The 22,318-nt window shown below is 34.4% G+C and overlaps 3 protein-coding genes across 11 annotated transcripts in view; all 3 read right to left on the bottom strand.

Annotated features, from left to right (window-relative positions):
- LOC105227655 (tyrosine-protein kinase Fer) overlaps nt 1-10,226 on the bottom strand; it is a 92,167-nt gene extending 81,941 nt beyond the window's left edge. For 3 of the 9 annotated variants that reach the window (XM_049448703.1, XM_049448701.1, XM_049448697.1), the window contains exons 1-2: nt 10,032-10,197; nt 5,417-5,875 (exon numbers count right to left, since the gene is read on the bottom strand). In XM_049448703.1, coding sequence (XP_049304660.1) covers nt 5,417-5,612 — 196 coding nt within the window. In that variant the 5' untranslated portion in view covers nt 5,613-5,875; nt 10,032-10,197. Of the gene's footprint in view, nt 1-5,416; nt 5,876-9,829 lie in introns of all 9 variants that reach the window. The other 6 variants (XM_049448704.1, XM_049448705.1, XM_049448700.1 and 3 more) reach the window with 5 other exon arrangements.
- A 9,975-nt stretch (nt 10,227-20,201) lies between these two features.
- LOC105227645 (protein FMC1 homolog) lies at nt 20,202-20,792 on the bottom strand. The gene has a single exon (XM_049448760.1). The coding sequence runs from the start codon at nt 20,790-20,792 to the stop codon at nt 20,487-20,489; it is 306 nt and encodes a 101-aa protein (XP_049304717.1). The 3' UTR covers nt 20,202-20,486.
- On the bottom strand, nt 20,202-22,169 carry LOC105227643 (THO complex protein 7). The gene is made up of 4 exons (XM_011207093.4): nt 22,012-22,169; nt 21,829-21,952; nt 20,861-21,770; nt 20,202-20,793 (listed from the first exon to the last, which is right to left on the bottom strand). Exons 1-3 carry the CDS (start codon nt 22,019-22,021, stop codon nt 21,104-21,106), a joined length of 801 nt encoding a protein of 266 aa, XP_011205395.2. The 5' UTR covers nt 22,022-22,169; the 3' UTR covers nt 20,202-20,793; nt 20,861-21,103.
- Between the last annotated feature and the right edge of the window lie 149 nt (nt 22,170-22,318).

Here is a 22,318-nt window from a genome sequence, read left to right on the forward strand (position 1 = left end):
CACTCTGTCGCACAGAAGAGTGATATTGAGGTGTTTGAGGTTTGATGCAACCCCAAAGCCGTCCAGAGCAGTAACTACTGCTTCCGGTAGGACGTAATTGAAAACAAAAATTGGCAGTCAATCAAGTAGCCATTCAAAGCGCCTTAAAGCAGCCGGATATCAAAATGCCGTTGAACACTAGAACTAAGTCGTTTTTGCATCAGATTGCGACTGATGATGAAAAATGGATCCATTACGGCAATCCTAAAAGCAAACAATTATATGTGAAACCTAGTCAAGCAGACAAATCAACAGCAAAGCCGTCCGAATATCAATGACGCCATAGTAGTGCCTTTTATTCAGTGAGATTAGAAGGACTGGGCGAAACTCCTAACGGGTAACGCTAATGAGAACACCTCGAGACACGCAGCACCATAGCAACCTCGGCCTCATGTTGCAAGACCGGTGAAAAATTATATGAAAAACAGCGCCTGGGAAGTTCTGCTTAACTCAACTTATAGCCCACAACTTTTCTCTTCTGCCTATCATTTGCTCTGCTCGATGCAGAATACCCTCGCTGGAATGCGGTTCACATCACAAAAAGGTATGAAAAAATGGCTTGGTTCATTTTTGGCCGCCAAGCTGACACATTCCCCTTGGAATGGATTCACAAATTGCCAGAAAGATGAAAAATTGTAAAGCTACACGTGAGCAATATTTTCAATATTACTACTGTATATTAATTATTTTTGTTGTTTATATACATATTTTACATAAATTATTTAAAAAAAAGATATAAAGGTTCACCATTCTATTGAAGTACCTATAAGAAGCCTCGAAACACCAATAAACTCTGCGAAAAGCATGACTCTTAAATTTTCAAAATAGTGAAAGTGCAGTGGACATAAATGGCATAAATCACCGTTATTGGCTAATGATTATAGTCGGAGGAAAAAATCGAAAATGCAGCAATTTCGATAAACTAACAACAAAGGTAAATAAATATCAAAGTACATGCATAAATGTGTAGGCACTTACAATGTACATATTTACATATATAAATGTATGTATGAATAAATAAAGGTAGACAAGTAAGTAACGATGTAATGCCGACATAAATCCATGTCGCACCGATGGAAAAGACACACAACCGGCCGGTCGCGCAATAACTCTGGCGATTGCAGCGGTGCTTTGGCATGCATTTGTGTGTGTGTGTGCTTGCATTGGCAGCATGACATGTTGCCACATTTTACGCTCGTGTGAGAAATTAAAACGTTTGGCAAACCATAAACTGCACTGCACCCCACCGCACCGGCTGCGACCCCATTCGGACGGACAGCATGCAAATGTTACATCACGCAGAAACGAGCGTATGTGCGTGTGTTAATGTGCGTGAGTGCGTAGATTGCAGTTATAAATGAGCGTGTAGATAATAATCGGCGACATGGTGCGATATTGGTCATATTTTACAAAAAAAGACAGTTATGTATGCTAATATTTATCGCCACTGAAGTTTAGTGTTGTTTTTGTTTTTTCTCTTGATATATTTATTTTAATTTTTGTATATTCAATTAAGAGAACTTTAGCAACAGGCAGGCAGTTTCGACATTTTCTTTTCAACGAATAATTTTGCTTTGGATTTTTTGCTATATTTTTATAGAACTTATTAAAATTGTTTCAAATTTATTTAAAATATACATTTTTTCTTTAATTAGTTACTAACGTACGGTATTATTATAATCGTATTTTTGTTTTCAGTTAAATTATATTTTAATTTGAGTACTCTTTGAAATTTTTACTTTGTATCTCAACAGAACCTCAACTGAGGGGTTGATATATTCTCACCAAAAATATAAACAAAAAATTACGAAAACTCTTTGTTAAACTTATAAACCCGGAGCTTCGAAATATACCTATTAATATTCGAATCCAGAAATTTTAAAAATCTATTTTTTATAATTTGAGAGTTCATATATTCAAAAATGTTTCCTCAAAATATTGTCTTGAATTTTTAAATAATAGTTTCGTAGTATAGCCTTGAGAACGCATTTTTCTCGAAACTGTGTTTTTGAAATCGGTTGGCAAGATTTCTCGAGAATTACTCAACCGATCTTCATCTTTTCTGGTGGTTGAGATATTTTTCCAAAAAATTCAGAATTTCTGGTTTTTACCTGAGGAGAACCATGTAACCCCTTAAATATCTCTCAATGACATAAAGTATCCGAAAATTAAAAATTGTCATTTATTTTTTAGTAGTCCTCATTTTATTAAAAAAAAAAGAATCCAACATAAGTTTTTTTGCTTCTTGATATTGCAACTAATCAAGAATCTATCATTGTTTTATTTCATGGCGAAGAGGAGACGGCTTTTTTCTATTTCTGCTTGAACAACTCAACGAAAAAGATATTTTTTTAATTAATTGTGTATACATTTCAAATATATGTAAATAAACTTGACAAAAAATGGAAAATAAAAATATCAAATTATTTTTTTATCAATTGCCAAAAACCACTCGAAATTTAGGCCTCTAGCTAAAACACCCCCCTTTAAAGGCCACGACAGCTCTTTATTAACGTTCCAATGTAGACGAAAAAATTATATAAAATCAGATGAAAATACATTCGAATTTCTTCTAAAAAAATTTCGAGCTAAAAAGTGTTTCGGAAATTTTTTAAAATATAAATACTTCTGGTCGAAATGAGCTTAATGGCATAGTTCCACTCACAAATATCCAAAAATATACAATGAGGCAGATTTGATAAATGATTATTTATTAAGTTAAACAATGAAACATTTTTCTTTAAAATTTTATTTTGCCATTTTCTATTGCCAAACTATAAATTTCTTACGCGATTATGAAAGTTTCAAGTCGGGATTCCTCAAAGAAGACCAAGAGTATATTACAAAATGAGGAATACAGCGCAAGTCTCGAACCCTCGAAGAAAGTTTGATTATATTGCAAAATAAGGTATGCACCGCGACTTAAGGTCTATTGTGGCCTGAAGGTCTTTGATCATTTATGCTGAGCGCACAGAAAAAGAAATCGAATTTCTTTTCTTTAAGGTAAATTGAAGAATTACTGAACTGACTGTTGAGAAAAAAATGGCGCACTTGGTGAACCTACGAAATCACATTTTGTTTATAAGAAATTTTTTTATTTTTCCACAAAAATTTTGGATTCTAAAACTAGGTCTATAGCGTAAATTAGCTTATGTTTTACCTTCATCTATATATATTTCCTTGTATAGAATTTTTTTAATTAAGTCCCATAAATTGGTCTAAGTTTGAACTTCAAATGCGTAACAAAGCCACATATTTTGTATTATAACTAATAAAGAGATAGCAACTTTTATTGTTTTGGTTTGAAATTTTCAAAATGAGTGTGCGATTAGGAAATGTTATGACGCACATTGACGTCTTTACTCACTCTTCGCCTACGTAAGTGACTTCTTTTGGCTTTGTTTTCTTGTGTTTCTTGGCAAAGTAGCTGCTTTTATGCAAATTCCGCATTAAATATGATTTCGAAGTATCGGTTTGTATTTAAGCAGAAATTGAATTGCAGTTTAATCCGCAAAGTTAGTATATTCTTATATTAGAGCAAATGATGAGTGCCTACCGACATATATAAAAACTCGTATGTATACTAAACTGTGCAAATGTGCAATACAAAGCTCATTCCAGCTAAACGAAAAAACATTCATTGTAGTTCCCCTTGCTCGGAGAACTTGTAGTAAGCCCCTCGCTGAGTGACATTTTTATCTGACTTTGTTGTTTGTTTACAATTCAAGAGCATAAGAAAGAGTTTGAATGATTAGGTTGAAACTTTTTGTGTGACGCAAATGTAAAGTTTCGCTGATAAACGCTAAGACTGGGAGCTAGTAGAGCGTTTGTACGCTTTTTATCGTTATTTTATTTTATTTTTTTTTTGTGTTTTGTTTGTTTTTTCTGTTTATTTAGAGTTTTTTATTAATCGTGTACATACATATTTAATAATATGAAAGCTGACTGCATTTAAATAAAATTCACAGTTTTATCTAAAAGTTTCTAATTTTATTTTTAGCATTACAAATATTTATTTGAATAATACTTGTACATATGTAATTGTTTACACGGTTCAATAAAATTGTATTTATATATGCCTGCTTTATCATAGAATTTCTCGAGGTGCATTTAAGGGGGTCATGTGTAGAAGTTCAAGTGAGGAAAGTTCTCTGAGCGCCTTTCACTTAATAGTGCCCAGAAACGATTATTTTACATATCAATCAAGCAAGTCACGACTTTCAGTCTTAGACCAAGTATTCTCGGCCCTGCAAAAGGCCTGGCGCCAACGAAATACACCACTTCTTGCTAAAGCAACATCTGGGTAAGCCTGCTTGATCATATAAAACGTCTATGTCGCAAAATTTACCGAGTTTCACACTCACCAGAGTTTGCACCACGCACAGAAACACGTCGCACGAAGTTTGTTCTGACTCTCCAGGTGCTCAGAGACAGTTCTGGTCATCTTTTTTTCGATTGCTTGTTCAATTACATCACTTGTTGACAGTAAAATGTAGAATTGTTCGGCTGTACCTTTTTTTCAACTTCCCGGAATTTAATATTATTTTGGTCAAATGCAGCTTAAAATTTCTCCTTTCCAACAGCAAATAGTACGACACAATGTAATTGGTAGCACTGGAGATATACGACATCTATTGACAAAATACGACTATTTCGACTACCCAATATAACTCCAGATTTTTAAAGAATATTGAAAGAACAACACTTCGAGATTCATAATATATTTTAGAAAGCAAGGAAAGAGGCTGCCTTTGATTCACTACTCTCTGCTCTCTATGTTAGAAAACAGTTCTCTTGTTAAAGTATTTACTTATGAAACCCACAACAAAGTTAAATATATTTTCAAGAGAGCATTTGACAGTCTTATTAAAATGATAAAACATATTACAATTCTTTATGCATTTAATTATGCCAGTATACTATATTTATACCACTTGTTTGTTCGATACGCCAGTCCAAGAGACTTAGTGAATCGAAGTCTGTTTATACTTGTTTGCAAAGGAAATTGAGGGTTGCGTCATTCGAACGTGGATAAAAGCATAAAAAACAAATCTACTCAGACAGAATTTCTCTGGCTTACTTATATATGTATATATTTTAACTATATATACATATGTATATATGTATAGAAACACATCATTTCCAAACATAATATACTTGTTTTTAAGCAGCTTTCGCATTGTAGCACAGGAAAATTGTTGGCTTAAAACCGCAGCAAAGTAAGTGAACTTGCATATTCATTATCAGTGGCATTACTTACAAGCAAACATTAATATTGTGCATTTTTTCTGTACGATCGTTTAGGTTTTTTCATACTTGTTACTGTTTTTTATTATTATTCTTTTCTTTTTTACTACTGCACCCCTTTTTCACTCACCTTGCATTTCATCGGCGCGATCAGTTTTCATACCCTGTTGTGCAACCGCAGCCAAACCGATCGCATATTCCCGATCGCATTTGGCTTTCAATTGTATGGATCGTTTCATGGTCTCCATAAGTCGTAGTTCGGCATCTTGGCGCACGATTAATGCCTCGTGCGCGGCACGGCCCTGCAGGGCCGATGAGAAACCCATAACTGTAGGCTTTTATTGTTAACGGTTAAATTTGTTTTTTTACTTTTTCACTAATTTTGAAGTGTTAAAAAATATATATTTTTTTGTTTGTGGTTTTGCAATGCGGTTGGTATTATGTGGTTGGGTAGCACCGGTTTTAATTTTTTTTAATAAAATCACTTTTATTTGAAGAATTTTTGATTTTGCTTTTCACATTGTTTTTTGTTTAATTATTCACACGAATTTACAGGTATTCATAGATAAATGTGTAAATTTTTGATTTTCTAGATATTTGGAAGATAATTATTTTATTTGTAGAAGACACATTTATTTTTAATGATTTGTTATAAAAATTTACCGATGTTGAAATTGTTACTTTTTGGATTGCTTTGGGTTCGTGCACGAAATCTTCGTGCACAAGTATGTATGAATTTTTATTTTATAAATTTTATGAAACTGATTGTCTTTAGTTTTCAAAAAATTATAAAAAATTAATTACAAACAAAATAATATATTTTAAGTATATTAAGAACAAAAATATGTAAAATTAAAATTTTAAAATACGAAATTAAAAAAAAATCAAGATTTTAATTTTATTTTTTTTTTTATTAATTCTTTTTTTAATTATTTTAGTTCCTGTTTTTTTGTGACTTTTAATAATCCTTTTTTGTATTTTATTTTGCATTTTTTTTATTAATATTTTTTAATATTTTTTTTTTAATTATTTAAGTTCTTTTTGTGACTTAATATATTTTTTATTTTATTTTATTTTATTTTTTTTTACTTTATTTTAATTTTTTTTATGTTTATGTTCCAAAAAAAAATAATTATTATATTCTTGAAATAATAACTGCACTTTGTCATACAAATTTCAAAACCAAACAAAATTTAAAAAATTTTCAAAATAATTTTTTTTTTTAATTTAGTAGTATATTTTTGAAACAATAAAAATTCGAGAATATTTATTTTTAATTTATATGTTTGCTTTCTACACGTAAATATCAACATTCAAACTAACATCAATCACAAAATACAAATTAATTGGTTAGATTTCCGATTCATCCAACTAGAGCTAATAGAATATCGACAGTAGCACAAAAGCATTAAATGCTCGAGCAGAAACAACAGTAAAATAAACTATAAAAATATTTATTCATCTGGCGCTCAATATAAACATCAAAGCACAATATTTCAAAAACATTAAATCATTTCTGAAACCACTGACTGCAAATTTCGTAGAAACAAAATTAGCGCAAGAAAAATAAAAGATTTTGAAAAAATACAAAAACTACATTAACTGTGGGAAAGAAATAGCCTTTTGAAAAAAACAAAAAAAAAAAAATGATGCCATTTTTTTGTAATGTGATTATACAAGCAAGATTATAGTGCATGCGTAAGTCTACATAAATATGTACATATGTAGGTACGTATCTATCTGTACGTTTTGAAGACTTTCACAAATTTTTTGCTTTTGCTAATTTGCATTATTTTCAACTCGCGCAGAATATTTCGACACTTCATTTCATTTCGTTCAATTTCATTTCATTCAATTCGCTTTACACTCTACTTTCTTGCGTATGTTTTGCTGGCATGTCAGTTATATGAACCCACTGCATGTTGTTGTGATTTTCGAAATTTTATGGCACATTTATTGGCCAAGTCAGCAGCGGCTGGAGCTTCATATAATGTACGAGCACATGCCAATTTGCGAATTTTGCAAAATATTTTGCACCACAACACATTGCAGAGAGATGTACGAGTACATGCCTGCCGCACTTCGTATGTGTGCTGAGCATATTTCGGAATGTGAAAAACAACAACAATAATTGGCTTTGCTAAAAAATGTAGTGATGCAAAATATTTTTTGCTTATTTAAAAATAAATCTATTTTTTTCTGAACTACTGTTAATTATATAATCAAGGCAATTATATACATATTTACTAATATACATACATATGTAATGTATTTCCTTGTTCCTTTGGAAGCCTTTCTACGGAATACGAGGGCTTCCTGCACTTGGAAAAACCAGAATTAATTAGCAAAAACCGGATTCTTGATAAGGACCTTAAAACTATCATGATCTGATGGTTTTATGGAAATATATTTTGAAAAATATTTTTTTTCATAACAACAACAATAACTCAATCTAGAATTATACATGGCCTTGCAGTTTCTGAAATATCTCCCTCTAGTCTCTTAGTTTTCGAGACATCGATCTGAAATTTTGCACAGTTTAAGTTCAAATCCCCAACGGTCATAAAGAAAGCTGACATGCCAACATTTTGTTAACATTCTATAACTTTTCGTACGATTTTGCAATAAACAAATAAAAATTGATCAGCAAACACCTTCACTGACTATTTGTATGCCTCCAATTATTTACACTAGTTTACTATATTTATTTTTTCACAACCCAAATACGCTACAATGGCACTTGAACTTTAAGCCTTTTTCGAACGTAATGCTGTTTGTTGTTATTGTTTTGCTTTTGCTAACCCATGTTTAGCTGCAATATTGTTCTTAACATCGATAGAGTTGGCGTCACTGTTGTTGTTCTTCTTGTTGTTATTGTTATTATTGACGTGTTGCTATCTTTGTTGAGCGTGTTGCTGATGTTTTCGAAAAACTAGTTTTTCCAGCATAAAAACCACTACAATAACAACAGCAGCAACAACAACAAACAATGCCGAGCATTGAGCTGGTGCAAGTAAGGTAAGCTAAGGTAGTTGCCTGGATAGCCATCGAAGTATGTATGTGTGTGTGTTTGTGTAGGTAAATAAGCAAACAAAAATAAACACAGACGACACACACACACACACACACAGCTGCACGCGCTTGAGAGTGGATTGGCAGGAGCACAGCCGCAGCATTGCTTGACTGCTGACTTTTCTCCGGCACTTTGACTGTTTGCTGGCGGGAGCTCCACAGCGCTGGATTTGAGCAGCGAGTAGCACTCGCTTTGCCGCCACAGGTCGCTGCTGTCTGTGTATGTTTGTTTTTGTTCGTTTGTGTGCACGTGTGTGTGTGTGTGAAAACGGGTTAGGCTTAACAACAAAGCGACTCGTTGGAGGCAACTACAACCAGACCAACAGGGCGGCAATAAATACACAAAGCACCGTAGTCAACAAAAGACAGCTAAAACAACAAGAACTACAGCACAACAACAACTACAACACGAGTAACACCAATAAGAACAATAAAGTACGGCGATGCAAACGCTGTAAGGTGACGGCGCATGAGACACACACACACATCTGCTGGTGTAGTGGTGAGGCAGCGGACGGACGCCGCGCAACAAACCGAAAACTATCAAGCAGCAAATAAATCTTGTGCTCAATCAGCGATAAAACAAACTTGAACACTAAAAGACCGCAAAACATCAAAAACAAAGCATAAAATCGGTATCACGTTGTGAGATTAAAAATTTCAAAAGTATATACATACATATATGTACATATGTATGTAAGTATAAATTCTTAAAACAAAACAAAAAAATTATGAAAATGGATTTCACGCTCAAAAAAGATATTTTTGTTTATTTATTTAATTTTTTTTGCTATTATATTTTTATGAAAAACGATTTCACACTCCAAAAAAATATTTTTGTTTATTTAAAAAAAAAATTTTTTATTTTTTTAATTTTTAATTTTTTTTTTTGCATAAAAAATATTTTTTACGATTTCAGCTGCTTTCAATCAACTTTGTGCATAATTTTTTTTATATATGTATGTATGTATTTATATAAAACTTTATGCATGCTCAAATCTGTACTGCCAATATTTTCTTAACGCTTTCGGGAATGCACAACAACGAAAGTTTTTCACAAATAAGCCTCAGCACCAACAAGTTCACCAATTGCTTAACAGCCATTGGTCTGCTGCTATCTCACTTATAAACAGACAATAACAAAAATTTGCAAAAATCACGCGCGTATCTCAACGACTCACGTAAAGATCTTCTTAACGCTACTTCGGCAACGATGCGCACTTAAACACCTTTTTCACATTTTTTGGCATTCAATTTTTTTTAATTTAAACACTATTTTTTTTATTAAAGCTGTAGCTACTCCATAGCGTTAACGTTTTCGGTTCAACCAAAAAATGTCACATTCAATTTGGTTATTCACGCGCACAGAGAACTGCCAGCCAGGGGGAGGGGAAGTTGGCTGGAGGGGGGTCCCCAAGATATTAGCGCGCACGGAGCCACTCACACGCTTTATGTTTCGCTAACAACTCACTTTGCATAGCACTTTATTTTATCAGCTTTCGATTTGTTTTACACTTCAATAAACTTTCGTATTGGCATTTCTTCCAACCAATTTACTTGCACTTGACATTTCGCAATTTCTTAGTAAACTGATATTCTAGCGCAGAAAATCTATTAATTTATTACCAATTAATATTTTCATATTTTTATTTTTGTTTTTCGCTTTTACTCACAACTTGCTTTCCAAAACTTTTTCGATTTCACACACACACACAATTCGACTGAGTGGCTAAAATATTAAATAAATAAATAAATCCAAGAATTGACCGACCGGCCGCACTTCCAGACCGCACACGTACACGCTTCGAACAAGACTCGCCGCAACTGTTGGAGGCCCAAATGAAAATAGCAACCTAGCGCACAGCGCGGCACGGCTCCCCAACTCAACGGCGGCCGAAAACAGCAAAAGCAAAGTCACTCAAACATGTTCGAACGTGACCCCCTGCTGCAAGCACTCAAATGGCGAGTGGAGTGCTTCTTGGGGATTTCTCTACTTTATTTAGTTATTTCGTATTTTTATCTTGTCAACCTAGCGAGACGCCGCTGGCATGCCGCTCTTTCGCTGCCTGCGTAGCCATAATTTTGTATTTGGTGTTGTTGTATTTTTGTTTTGTTTTTGTTTTTGGCAGTGTCTGAATCGGCTGCGTTGTTTGTCAACGCTGGAAAATTGTAGGTATTAAAATGAGGTCAACCACCTATGAAATTTTTTGGGAGCCTTCAAATTGAGTGTTAATTAATTTTTGGCATTGCTCAATCAGCCATGGGATTTTATTGTGCCATAGTGTTATGAGCATGTGAAATGATTGTTATGAATTCCTAGAAGATAATGGCGGTGTCCACTGTGATTCTAATTGAATTAATAAAGAACAGCTTCAATTAAATAGATTTTAGTGTCTGAAATGTGCTAATTGACACACCAACAGACGATATTTCACCCACACTGGTCCAATTAGCATAAATAGCGCGTGCTGGTTTAGCAAACTTAGAAAAAAGCCTGTTTTTGAAATATTTCAATGTGAATGCTTTAAAAATGCTGTGGTTTGAATCCACAGGCACAATACAAAATGTTCCCATACCAGTGAGATAAAGAAATAGCCGTAGTGTCAAGAATATTGCTGGCGCTAGTGCATCAAATAAGAAAGACCCAAATCAGTTTCTCGCAAGTCGTTCTCAAGCATCTCTGTGACGTCGCTGGGGCGAATTTTGCGTAAAGATCTTAGCCTACATCCTTACAAGATCAAATTGATGCAAGAATTGAAGTCGCTTGATCACCAGAATCGTCCTATGTTCGTGAATTGGGCTGAGCAAAAACTTGAAAATGATCCTGATTTTCAACGAAAAATCGTCTTCAGCGATGAGGCTCATTTCTGGTTGAATGGCTTAGTCAATAAGCAAAAGGCATCAATCCACACGTACTCTATGAGTCGCCATTGCATTCCGAAAAATTACAGTTTGGTGCAGTTTATGGGCCGGCGGCATCATTGGGCCGTACTTCTTCTGTGATGATCAAGACCGGCACGATATTGTGAACGGGAATTGCTACCGCCCGAGTTGGATAATATGGACCTGGACAATATGTAGCCACAATCGATTTATTGAAAACCAAGTTGAACGTGTTATCTCACGAAATGGTCCAGTCTATTGGCTGCCACGGTCGGGCGACCGTTCCATCAGACCATTTCCTGTGGGGCTATGTCAAGTCTATGATCTATGCCAACCAGCCAGCGACGATTGAAGAACTTTGAGTGATTATCGAACGTGAAATTGCAGCAATATCGGCCGATTTATGCTTGAAACCCGTCGAAAATTGGATTCAACGTCTGGACTTCTGCAAGCGTGCCCTTGGTGGCCATGGAAAAGAAATCGAGTTCCATACATAATGACATCGAAAGAACTTTCACAGGAATCATTGATATCCCAAACCATTGCTAGACCTTCTTCTTCTTTACTAGCGTAGAAACCGCTTACGTGGTTATAGCCGAGTTAACAACAGGGCGCCAGTCGTTTCTTCCTTTCGCAAGGTGGCGTCAATTGGAGACTCCAAACGAAGCCAGGTTCTTCTCAACCTGGTCCTTCCAACGGAGTGGAAGTCTTCCTCTGCTTTCCCCGGCGGGTACTGGTGGGTACTGGTGGTTCGTAGATCATAACGCTCTAATAAATATACAAGTACTACAAAATCCATATCGTTCGCATCGGTCTACTATAGCATTTAGCCGCCATACAAACTGATCCATCAAACTGATAAAGATATTCTAGTGTTTGAAAATATTTTTTAGTTAAGAAGATATGATACATATGATCCAAGCTAAATATCTATCGCTCGGATTGGACTACTATAACATTTAGCCGCCATACAAACTGACCACTTTCTTTTTTAATTTACATCTCAAAAAATCCATTAAATTGGGGTTCAGATTTTTTGATTCCAAAACCAACTCATTATGAAAAATCCGCTCGAATTCGATGTTGCAACATCGAACCGGCAGAGGCAAGTCAATTCCAACAGACAATCCAACCAATTTAGCTCAATGTGCCAATCGAGCGCTAATCAGTCACTCAACCTGTTTCACAGTCTTTCAGCTCAGCTGCACTGATATGTGAGCACCACTCGACTGTCTGTCGGTGGTGCAGCTGTGCTGACAATCCGGCTTGCTAACTGACTTGCTGGTGGCTGCTTTTGTTTACGAAAATTTGTTCGCGCTGCTGTGTGTTCTTGTTGGCATTTATTATTGTTTACCTCCCACCCTGATGACAAATGCACCAACGACGACGACGACCACGACGGCAGAGACACAGCAAACATGCAACACGCTCTGGCCGACAAATGGACGAAAAACAGACCAAAATTGCTTGAAGCAAAACCTACTTGTTAATGTGTGTGCGCAGCCTACGTATGGGTGTGTGTGTGTTGTTATTGTAGTGTGCCTGCGGCACAAAAAATGCGTTGGAAAGTGCAACAACGCGAATTATGCCAAAGTCAGCCTAACCAAAGCTGAATTACATTGAGCTGCATCAAACTGGCGATGGCGATTGTTGTTGTTGCTGCTACTGCCGCCACTTGCTGGCTGCTGCATGTGGTCATGTGGCGGACATCAAAAGCATATATAAAATTGAAATTGAAAATTTCAGCAAAGAATCGAGGCGGAAATTCGCTAGTGCGCTCATTGATTGCAGCGCCGTTAGCGCTGCCCAGCTGAGGCGACCGACGCCTGCTGAGACTGACGGCTGCTTTTATGACTTATTGTCAGTCAGTCAATTGTCCACGAATTGGCGACTGGCACCCATTAGCACCAACCGACCGTTCAATTGACCAAAGCACTCACAAAGCAGCCACACAGCGTGTTGCGAGTTGTTGTTGTTGCACAAAGGATCTGGCTGTTGCTCCTTGTTGCGCCATTGTTTGCACAATTGTGCGAAAGGATGAAAAAGTCGGCTAGTCGCCGTCGGCTTATGAACTATTGGGCTCATTGTTGTTGTTGCTGGTGGCTGGTGAATGTCATTATGCTTGCTTGCTGCGTTGTCTGACGGTCATTTGAGTGCATAAATCCTGACACGCACCATTAACAAGCCATTAAGTGATGGTCGGTGCACGTGCACTCAGCGCATATGGTTGTGCGTGCGTGTGTGTGTGGTATTGCATGTATTTATTGTAGGTAGTACCATTAAAACAGACTTGAAAGCATTAAGGGACATAACAATTTTCAAGGTCCAGATGCACTCTAAATTCTGAAGTAAGTCATTAGAATAGTCAGAATGTTGGCTTTAATTAAGATACGTCATATATAAAACTTACGTATACAAGTATATATATGTGTACATATGTACCTACATTTTTAATTAACCGATATATCACATTTGTCTTACAAATCAATTATCACAAGTAGAAGAGTGCTTCAGCTCAAGATCGTCTCGACCAAAATATTTTTTCATTCCTGTTCCGACAAAAATTTCACGAAAAAAAAAATAATTTTGTAAAATGTTCGAAAATTCCAAAAATGAAGCAATTTACGCATGATTGAAATGAATAAGAAAGATAAAACAAATTCCATCAACTGCATTCGCTTTTAAAACGAAAATCAAATCTAAGAATGAAAAATGTTTCCAAAAGTTTCTTTTTCTCAAGATCAACATTTAAAAAACTCGCAATTTTCCGGAAAAATATGCAAATGGGCACGTTTGCCACATTTTTTCTTAGTGTCCAAAATCAATTTAATTAACCGAAATGAGCAATATGTGATATAAACTCAACTCGAAGGAGATACATTTTATATAATGGGTATACCGTAAATAGTTACCCAGAGAAGGTCTACACTGATTTCTTCAATAATCAGCTTAAACCCCTATTTTTCATCCTCCACAGCGAGTACTGCGTCGACCTGCGTGAACTATGTCAACGTCGCTGTATATCTCATACAGCCTATTGTTCCATCGACTGCAGTATTCGCCGCTGCAAGTGCCTAAAGGATATAAATCTTCCTCAGAACATTTCTCTCGAAAACTCGTAATGTCGACTCATCAAATTTTCCTATCATCCATAGCTCTGTATCACATAGCAGGACGGGGATGATGAGTGATTTGTAGACTTTGGTCTTTGTTGGTCGGCAGAGGACTTTACTTCTCAATTGCCTACTTAGTCCAAAGTAGCACCTGTTGGCAAGAGTGATTCTGCATTCGATTTCAATGCTGATATTTGTTGTTAATGTTGATGCTGGTTCCAAGATAGACGAAATTATCTACGACTTCAAAGTTATGACTGTCAACAGTGACGTGGGAGCCTTATTGCGGTTTAAAGTCAACCGGAAGTTTGAAAATCTTTACATTAGGTAGGTAAGTGTATGGTGGCTAGGAGAAGTATTGGGCGATTTTACTAATTTTGGCACAAATTGATAGATTTTTTTTGTTACAAAGCCAACCATAGACTCTAGGGTTCACACATTCAATATCTGGGAGCTTATTCCCTAATTGTGACACATTGTTAGACGGATTTGTTTTGCAAGTTGGTAACAAAGATTCTGATATATACTTAAAGGTGGGGTACTGTTACCTATTTTCCAGAAAAACTTAACAAATTAATGTGCATATTTTTTAAACCATCAAAAAGTAGGTATTTCGACCAATATAAAACGTATTGACTTTTTTAAAAAAAATAAATTTTGACGTCAGAATTTCGAATTGCAAAGAAGGGTTCTTTTGACCTTAAATCGAAATAAAGTTTTCTCCTAAATATTTGGGACATAGCAAGGCAAGTTTACAGCAAAATTTCGTGAAGGAAAAAAATCTTTCTTCAAAATAAAAAAAAAAACCAAAAACTTGGTTATTTGAATTTTTAGCATAAATTTTGAGGTTATGGAAAAAGTCAATATCAAAAAGTTACTGATTTTTTCGTTACCTACAGCATTGCCATATACATTTTTTTATACGACCCATTGCTTTGCTGCAGATCGAGATAAACTGTTTTTAATCCTTAAAACTTCAACCACTTCAATCCCTCCTCATACTTTTCCGGACCTAAGATCGTCTAAGAAAATTATTTTTCCTTTAATGTTTGTTAATTTATCTTTCGTTTCCGAAGGGGCTCAACCTGCTATAAATTTTTTTATTTTATTTTTATTTTTTGTTTTCTAAATTCCGGTCCAAGCTAAAAAAATAAAGCTGTTTGATTTAAGTGAAGAATATGGAAAACATTTTTTCCATTCAAACATTTACAAAAGCTTCCTTGAGAAATATATTTTTAAACTATTTTCAACTGTTTAAAATTCAATAAATATTCAAGTTAAATAAAAGTAAAACATGATTTTTAATTTAAATGATTTACTATGTTTCTAACTATACACGAGCATAGCTATTTATGTACTGAAGCAAAACCACAACAACTACTTTTATATTTGAACCATTTTGTCATAACCTGACAACTTAATTAGCTCACCGGATTAGCTTTTTCACATTGAAATGACATCATTTGTTCGTATTTTTATTTTAAAACGCCATCCACAGCTACAAAGGAATTTGCAGACCGCGGAAAACAGACCGGTAAGATGAAATATGTGGCTATTAGTAAATCATTGGCGATGAAAATAAATAAATAAATAAAAGCTTGAGACTAAAGGCTGGGAAACTTAATTTTTTTCAATGTATGCCTGCGATTTTATATATTTTTTAATACATACATTATTTTTAGATTTATCTGTTAACATTAGGGTCGTCTAGAGCAAATCAAAAACATGTTGGTGTCCATTGGAAACGGTTGAGATATTTTCACACGTTACTTGGTTCTGGAATTTCGATGACATTCGAATTATTGGGTACTTTTTGAAGAAATCAGCTGTAACTTTTCTAATTTCCACAAACTGGTCTCAAGTACGACTTCTCAGTGAAATAACTGAATTTCCTCCAACGGGAATTAAAACTAATAAGTTGAAATTATAACTACTTTAAAACAATATTAAATAAAGTTTCAGCAATCTATTTCAAAAAATATTCCAGCATTGAAGGCACACCGTAATGCGCATCTGTTTATTCCCGGCGTGTTCGCATTTTCCGCACAGATTGAGAATAACGCCATCGCCCATTGTTTCAAGTTAAAGTGTGAACAAATACTTTCCATTTCGCAAGTGTCGCATGTCGTATATGTAAGTATGTATATAGTAAAAACAACAACAATGTACATTACAATTTATAATGCATAATAATTAGGCTAAAATGTGGCCGATTTGGCAAAAAGACAAAGCAGAAAAAATACAAATCGTCGGATTTCGTTGCCTTAAATATTTACACTGAGCCAAAAAATCCAACGAGAAAAAACAAAAACAACAATTAGAAGCACATAGGGGTAAAGAATGTTTACGAAAATAGCGACGACGAAATGCAAGAGATATTTTCAATATACACGCACACAGTTGGACATTAATATACATATGTACATATATACGAATGCACATAATAGGTGTAAACTAGATATGTATATTTGGATAAATTTTTATTTTTGAGGTGCTCATGCAGCCAAATGGCCGCCGGCGAGTTGTGATTTTCAATTATTAAAAACTCGGCGTTTCTAGGTTTATACATATGTATGTATGTACATATGTATATAACATAAATTTTACATACATATGTACATAAATAGACAGGAAGTAATAAAAATTCAAACACCGAAAATTAAATTTATAAAATTACAGCATAATTAAATTGAGTAAAAATAGAATCAGGTTGTACTGCTTAAGGAATACTCTTTATAAAAACTTATCATCCTCGTAAAGGCTCTCATAAGGCGCATTGAGCTAATCACAAATTTATTAAGGCGGTCAATGTCAGTTTCGGCTATATAAGTATACATGACTGCCGAGATGTTTCAGTCTTAGTCTTACAAAGGGAGAAGGACAATCTCTTTCATAAAATTTTGGCAATTTGCGTCCAGAGAACAATGTCCTGTATGAACTTGTACTATTGCTGCATTATGAACTTTGCTTAGCAAGCAGTTCAACTCTAGGCCAGAAGGACCTCGCACTCCCATAAGAGCTGGTTGTCAACCAAGGCCATCTAAATAACTTTATATTGAAACTTTAATTCAAAATGCTAACTATGAAGTCAATTTTCGGAAAACACATTATCAGAGAGCCTCTTTCGACGACGATGGTTATAAGTACTCTTATAAGTATAAGTTACCACAATTAATAAGGATTGCCCTACACAATCTTCAAACTCGAGTTCTATTTTTCTAAATTTTGCTTAAACATTCATTTTCCGACATTGATCTATAAAGTATAACCGAAATTATAAGTAAATTAACGAATCTTAAATGAAATTCTCAACCGGAGGAGTTTTTGCCATGGATCCGTGTAGAAAATTAATTTTCCTTGAGAATACGAAAAACACAATCTTTCGACCGAATAATCGCAAAACACAAAGAAAATCCGCCATATTGTCTCAATGGAATGGAGACAGCGACAGAATTTTTTAACTTCCAGTGACAGACTAACGACTGCAAAAAAAAAAACATTTCCCCTTTCCCTATTGAGCACGAAGTTCATTTCTCAAGGTCAATATTTTCTACTTCAATGCTTTCACTTTCTTTGTAATCGCTTGGTTAAGTTTATACCATTTATTGGTGGACAATGGAAATTTGCAATGCATATCAAGAATAACAACAATAACAGACAGCAGTTAGCATTTAAATTGTGCAAGAAAATTCTTTCGCTTATCATGCAATTAACTTCAATTAAAATTAATTGAAAACTTCGCATAATCAGTTTCTTACAAGACGAAAGAGAGTCAGTTGTGCATGATTATTACTTCAAATGAATACTAAAAGCGTAGACATTTTACAATTCTTTATGGATTTACTTTTCAGCAAAATATTCAGCTATGGATTACAATTTAGAATGCTATTGTATTATATTAAACGCAGTATGTGAGATTTGAAATACTGAGCACTTTGAATGATTGGGAATGAGATTAGCACTCTGCCAGACATTTCCTTATTTCTACCAGTAAAAATTTACTCTCGGCGATTTAACGGTTATTATCATCGATAGAATATTAAGGACCATTTTTTCAGTTTCTGGTTAGCATCCATTTGTCAGTTAAGTTCTGGTTAAAAAAATGTTCTTTAAACATTCTTCTTGGTTAAGTTAGCCAGAACTTAATAGACAGATGGCTGCTAACCAGGCATTGAGAAAACGGCTCTATGTAAGAACGCCAACTTTGTAACAGCAAAAAGGTATTCAAATAAATTATAAGCGCATTTTTAGGTGAATAAAATGAGAAAGAAATAATAATTTTTTAATTCTTTGTTGTATTTATTTTGGCTTTCAGAAAGAAATATACATATGTATGTATGTATGTATATACCTATGCATATAATAAAATAAATATCAGGCATCTGCATCTGTGACAATGTATGCTTTCCTCGCCATTGTGTTCTCACTTAACCGCCAACCATTTCGTCAAATTGAAAATAATGAATAAATTATAGAAATTGATGAAAAGTTCAAAAGCGCGTTGAACTTATTTATTGTTGTGCAGCTTTATACGCCATTGAGCAACCATACACCATTCATACAGACGTTTTCTCTGTTTTTGCTGTACTGTAGTTAACTTTACTTAACATCAAGATCTTGCAGCTCATAGCAATAACAATAACAATAAGGAAAGCTGGCAGAAGCGTAGGCACAGCGATCGGCACTACGCTAGTATGAGTACAATGTACGGCATACAATTTAGAATATCATGACGCAAACAAAGTAATAAACTGATTTATATTTATGTAGAATAGAATAGAAATGAACTGTGGTTCGTGGTTTTCAAGAATGCAAGTGGAACTATGTGATAGATATTTGCGTATAAAAAAAAAATCCTATAAAAATAAATAAGTTTATTAAAGACTATAGTTATAATGCCAAGGAATTGGATATACATACATATGTACATATGTAAACCCAGAAATCTGGAACCACACTGATAAAGAGAAAACAAGGAAATGATGGAAGTACGATGATATGATAAATTTGAAAACATCTAAGCTATGTACATACATATATCGTGATCAGTATTTTAAGTATTAATTGGTTACCAAAATCTGTAACTACAAGTTCACCAACTTTCAAACTCCAAATTTCAATACTTATATAGAAACCTAAAATTTTATAAAAGCCCTAGTGTGTTTTTCTAGAGTCAAAGAATTTTTTACATACTTACTATGTATGAATGCAGAAAAAAACTTACGCACTTTATGCTGCAAAGCGCTGATATTAATTGAATATTTGCGCGCGCAGATAGTTATGTGTGACTTTTCGCCTATCACAACCGCCTAACCGCAATGCACCCACATGTCTGCAAGTGTATTCGCTAAAATGAGGTTTTTACAAAAATGGAAATAAAAATACAAACACAAATCCCCTACACACCCACTTCACTTACTTGCAGCACATTTAACTTTCAGTGCAAGTCAAGCGCTCTCCTACGAAACATTTACCAAGCAACGACAAGAGCACTCCCATGGCGGGCACTGAGCTGACGGCAACAAGTGCGCAAGAATTTCTTTTGTCAATAGCGAACAATGTAAGAACGAATGGAAACCAACAATATTACGTATATATGTATGTACATACATACATATACAAAACTTGCATCTGTATTGTCGGGGACAACGGGGTATGATTCCTCTTGATTTCATTGACTTCGGCATTCAGTTAATACTTATTTACAATCCTTATTTATATATTGCATGGCGTATACACAGAGTATTATAATAATATATCAACTTATACGACTATACTAAAAATCACGGTACGATAATCGAAAATAAACTTACCTCAAAACCCTGAATTAAGTAAATACATAACTGATTTCACAGTAATCTGCGACATTGCTTTGGTATTATTGAATCCATCAAAAATCAAATCACATTATTACATTATAGATATTTTACTACTATTTTTCATTAGTTGATGCTCAAAAATATGTAATATCAAGTTCATTTTACGTTCTTCTTGCATTGATATTATTGAACTCATCAAAAAACCAAATTCATTTCAAAATTATGTTAAGCTACCTCTACAGGAATAATTTAGCATATTAATGAACCAAATGGAATTAATATTCTTCATTATATATGTATGTTTTAAATGTTTCTATTTGGGATCAGTTGGCAATTTGAAGCCAACTAAATCCGCAGTTTCTTTGACGCTGCGTTCACCACGACCATGGTAATCTTTGTACAATTCGTTGTATTTTCGCAAACTGGATAAGTATGTTAAATAAGTTTGACCCAAAAACAACGCCTCATCTCGCGCCTTACACAACTGCAGATCTGTTGTGGAATATTTCTTGTATTGTGCCAGGATATATCGCGCGGCCAGGGAGTTTTTAATGCAGCCTTTAGGTGAAGCCGACCGTAACTCTTGTAATAATGAGCGCAGAGTCTTTGTTGCAGCCATACTGAAATTAGTTAATGTATTCTAATGAATCAACTAAATATGTTATTACTTAATTTTATATTTATCACCTGAATTACAAAACAACTTTGAACTAATTTTCACACAACTGTTTATCAGCTGTTATTGACAGATGAAACTGGTTGCCGACAATTCGTTGTATTTTGTTATTTACTCGCTACACTTATTATCGTAAATGATTATAAAAAAAAACTGAACGTAAATTTGTAATTTATTTGTTTGAAAATGTATGTGATTTTTTAATTTTTTATGGAGTCTTCTTAATCGGAATCAATGACGAGGTAATCTAACTGCTAGGGAACTGTTACGGTTTCTTCCATCTTCACATCATTCTCATCTTTGTCAATACTTAATTCTAGTATAGCGTCTTCGTCCACCGACATATTTCCTTTTGAACCATTCTCATCTGTAGGAGAACCCTTTTTTATCGTTTTTCCGTCGATTAACTCTATTTTCTCTGCACACACGGGTATTCCCTCATCATCACTTAGATCCATGGTGTCTAAGCCATTCAATTCCTCATCGTCACTACTTTCACTGCTGCTATCTTCTTTTAACTGTGCTTGTAGTTCTCGTATCGAATACATGAGCAGTGTAAAATCATTACGTCGCTTTTGAAATTTACGCTCTAACTTTATTTTCTTTTCCATTAATTCGGAAAGATCCTTTTTGAGAGCATCTATTTGTTTGGTTGTATCCTTACGGTCGGGTTGCTCCTTAATCACTTTTGCCAGCATATCGTACTCCATTTTGTTCTTACGTATCTGTTTTGCTAGTACAAGTTCACGTTTACTTTCTTCAATTTCATTTCTAGCCAACTCTATACTCTTTTCAATGGAATCGGATAGCTTTGCGTAGTTTTTCAATTCTTCATGTATCATTTTAGACGTATAGTCTGTTTTGGCCGCCGCAAATTCACATTGTGCCATTTGTGCCAGTAGTCGATCGTATATTATTTGACTAGGTTAACGAATATTATTAAAAACTAAATGTAAATGAATAAGTTAGTAATATTTACTTGTTTTCTGGGGAATCATTTTTGGAAAAAGTCCATTTTAGGAATTGTTTGAGTAACATGTTAAGACGCCGGTCATCGCCTGTGCCATCTCCATCAATTAATAAACGGCGTTTTATAATCTCCTCTGTTATGTGTGAATAATTGTTTAATAATAAATCGTAATAAATGTTTTTCACTACTCACCGTCAGACATTGTCGAATGTTTAAAGATTATTATAGATTTCCAAAAAATTTTCTTTTCAACAAGCTCTAAGATTAAATATTAAAATGACACAATAACAATCGCGAATGTCATACTTAAGCGTCACAGATAAAACGGCATGTTCACGGCGAACTCTCCAATACAAGCTAACTAGAGATGTGAAGCGAGAATGCAGCGAGTGTGTGCGAATTCACTTTCTGCTACAAGTAGAGTGATCGAATCAATGATTTTTGTAAATCATAACATTCTGATACGACTTAATAAAGATTTGTCACATGTGAAAAAAAT

The sequence above is a fragment of the Bactrocera dorsalis genome, chromosome 2, assembly GCF_023373825.1.
Source record: "Bactrocera dorsalis isolate Fly_Bdor chromosome 2, ASM2337382v1, whole genome shotgun sequence".
Classification (NCBI taxonomy): domain Eukaryota; kingdom Metazoa; phylum Arthropoda; class Insecta; order Diptera; family Tephritidae; genus Bactrocera; species Bactrocera dorsalis.

Bases quoted from the DNA above. Each gene is read 5' to 3' on its own strand.
- LOC105227645 (XM_049448760.1), bottom strand. From the start codon at position 20,792: ATGGCTGCAACAAAGACTCTGCGCTCATTATTACAAGAGTTACGGTCG.
- LOC105227643 (XM_011207093.4), bottom strand. The intron at 21,771-21,828 runs GTAAATATTACT...TCGTTAACCTAG, and splicing joins AATGATTCCCCAGAAAACAA to TCAAATAATATACGATCGAC.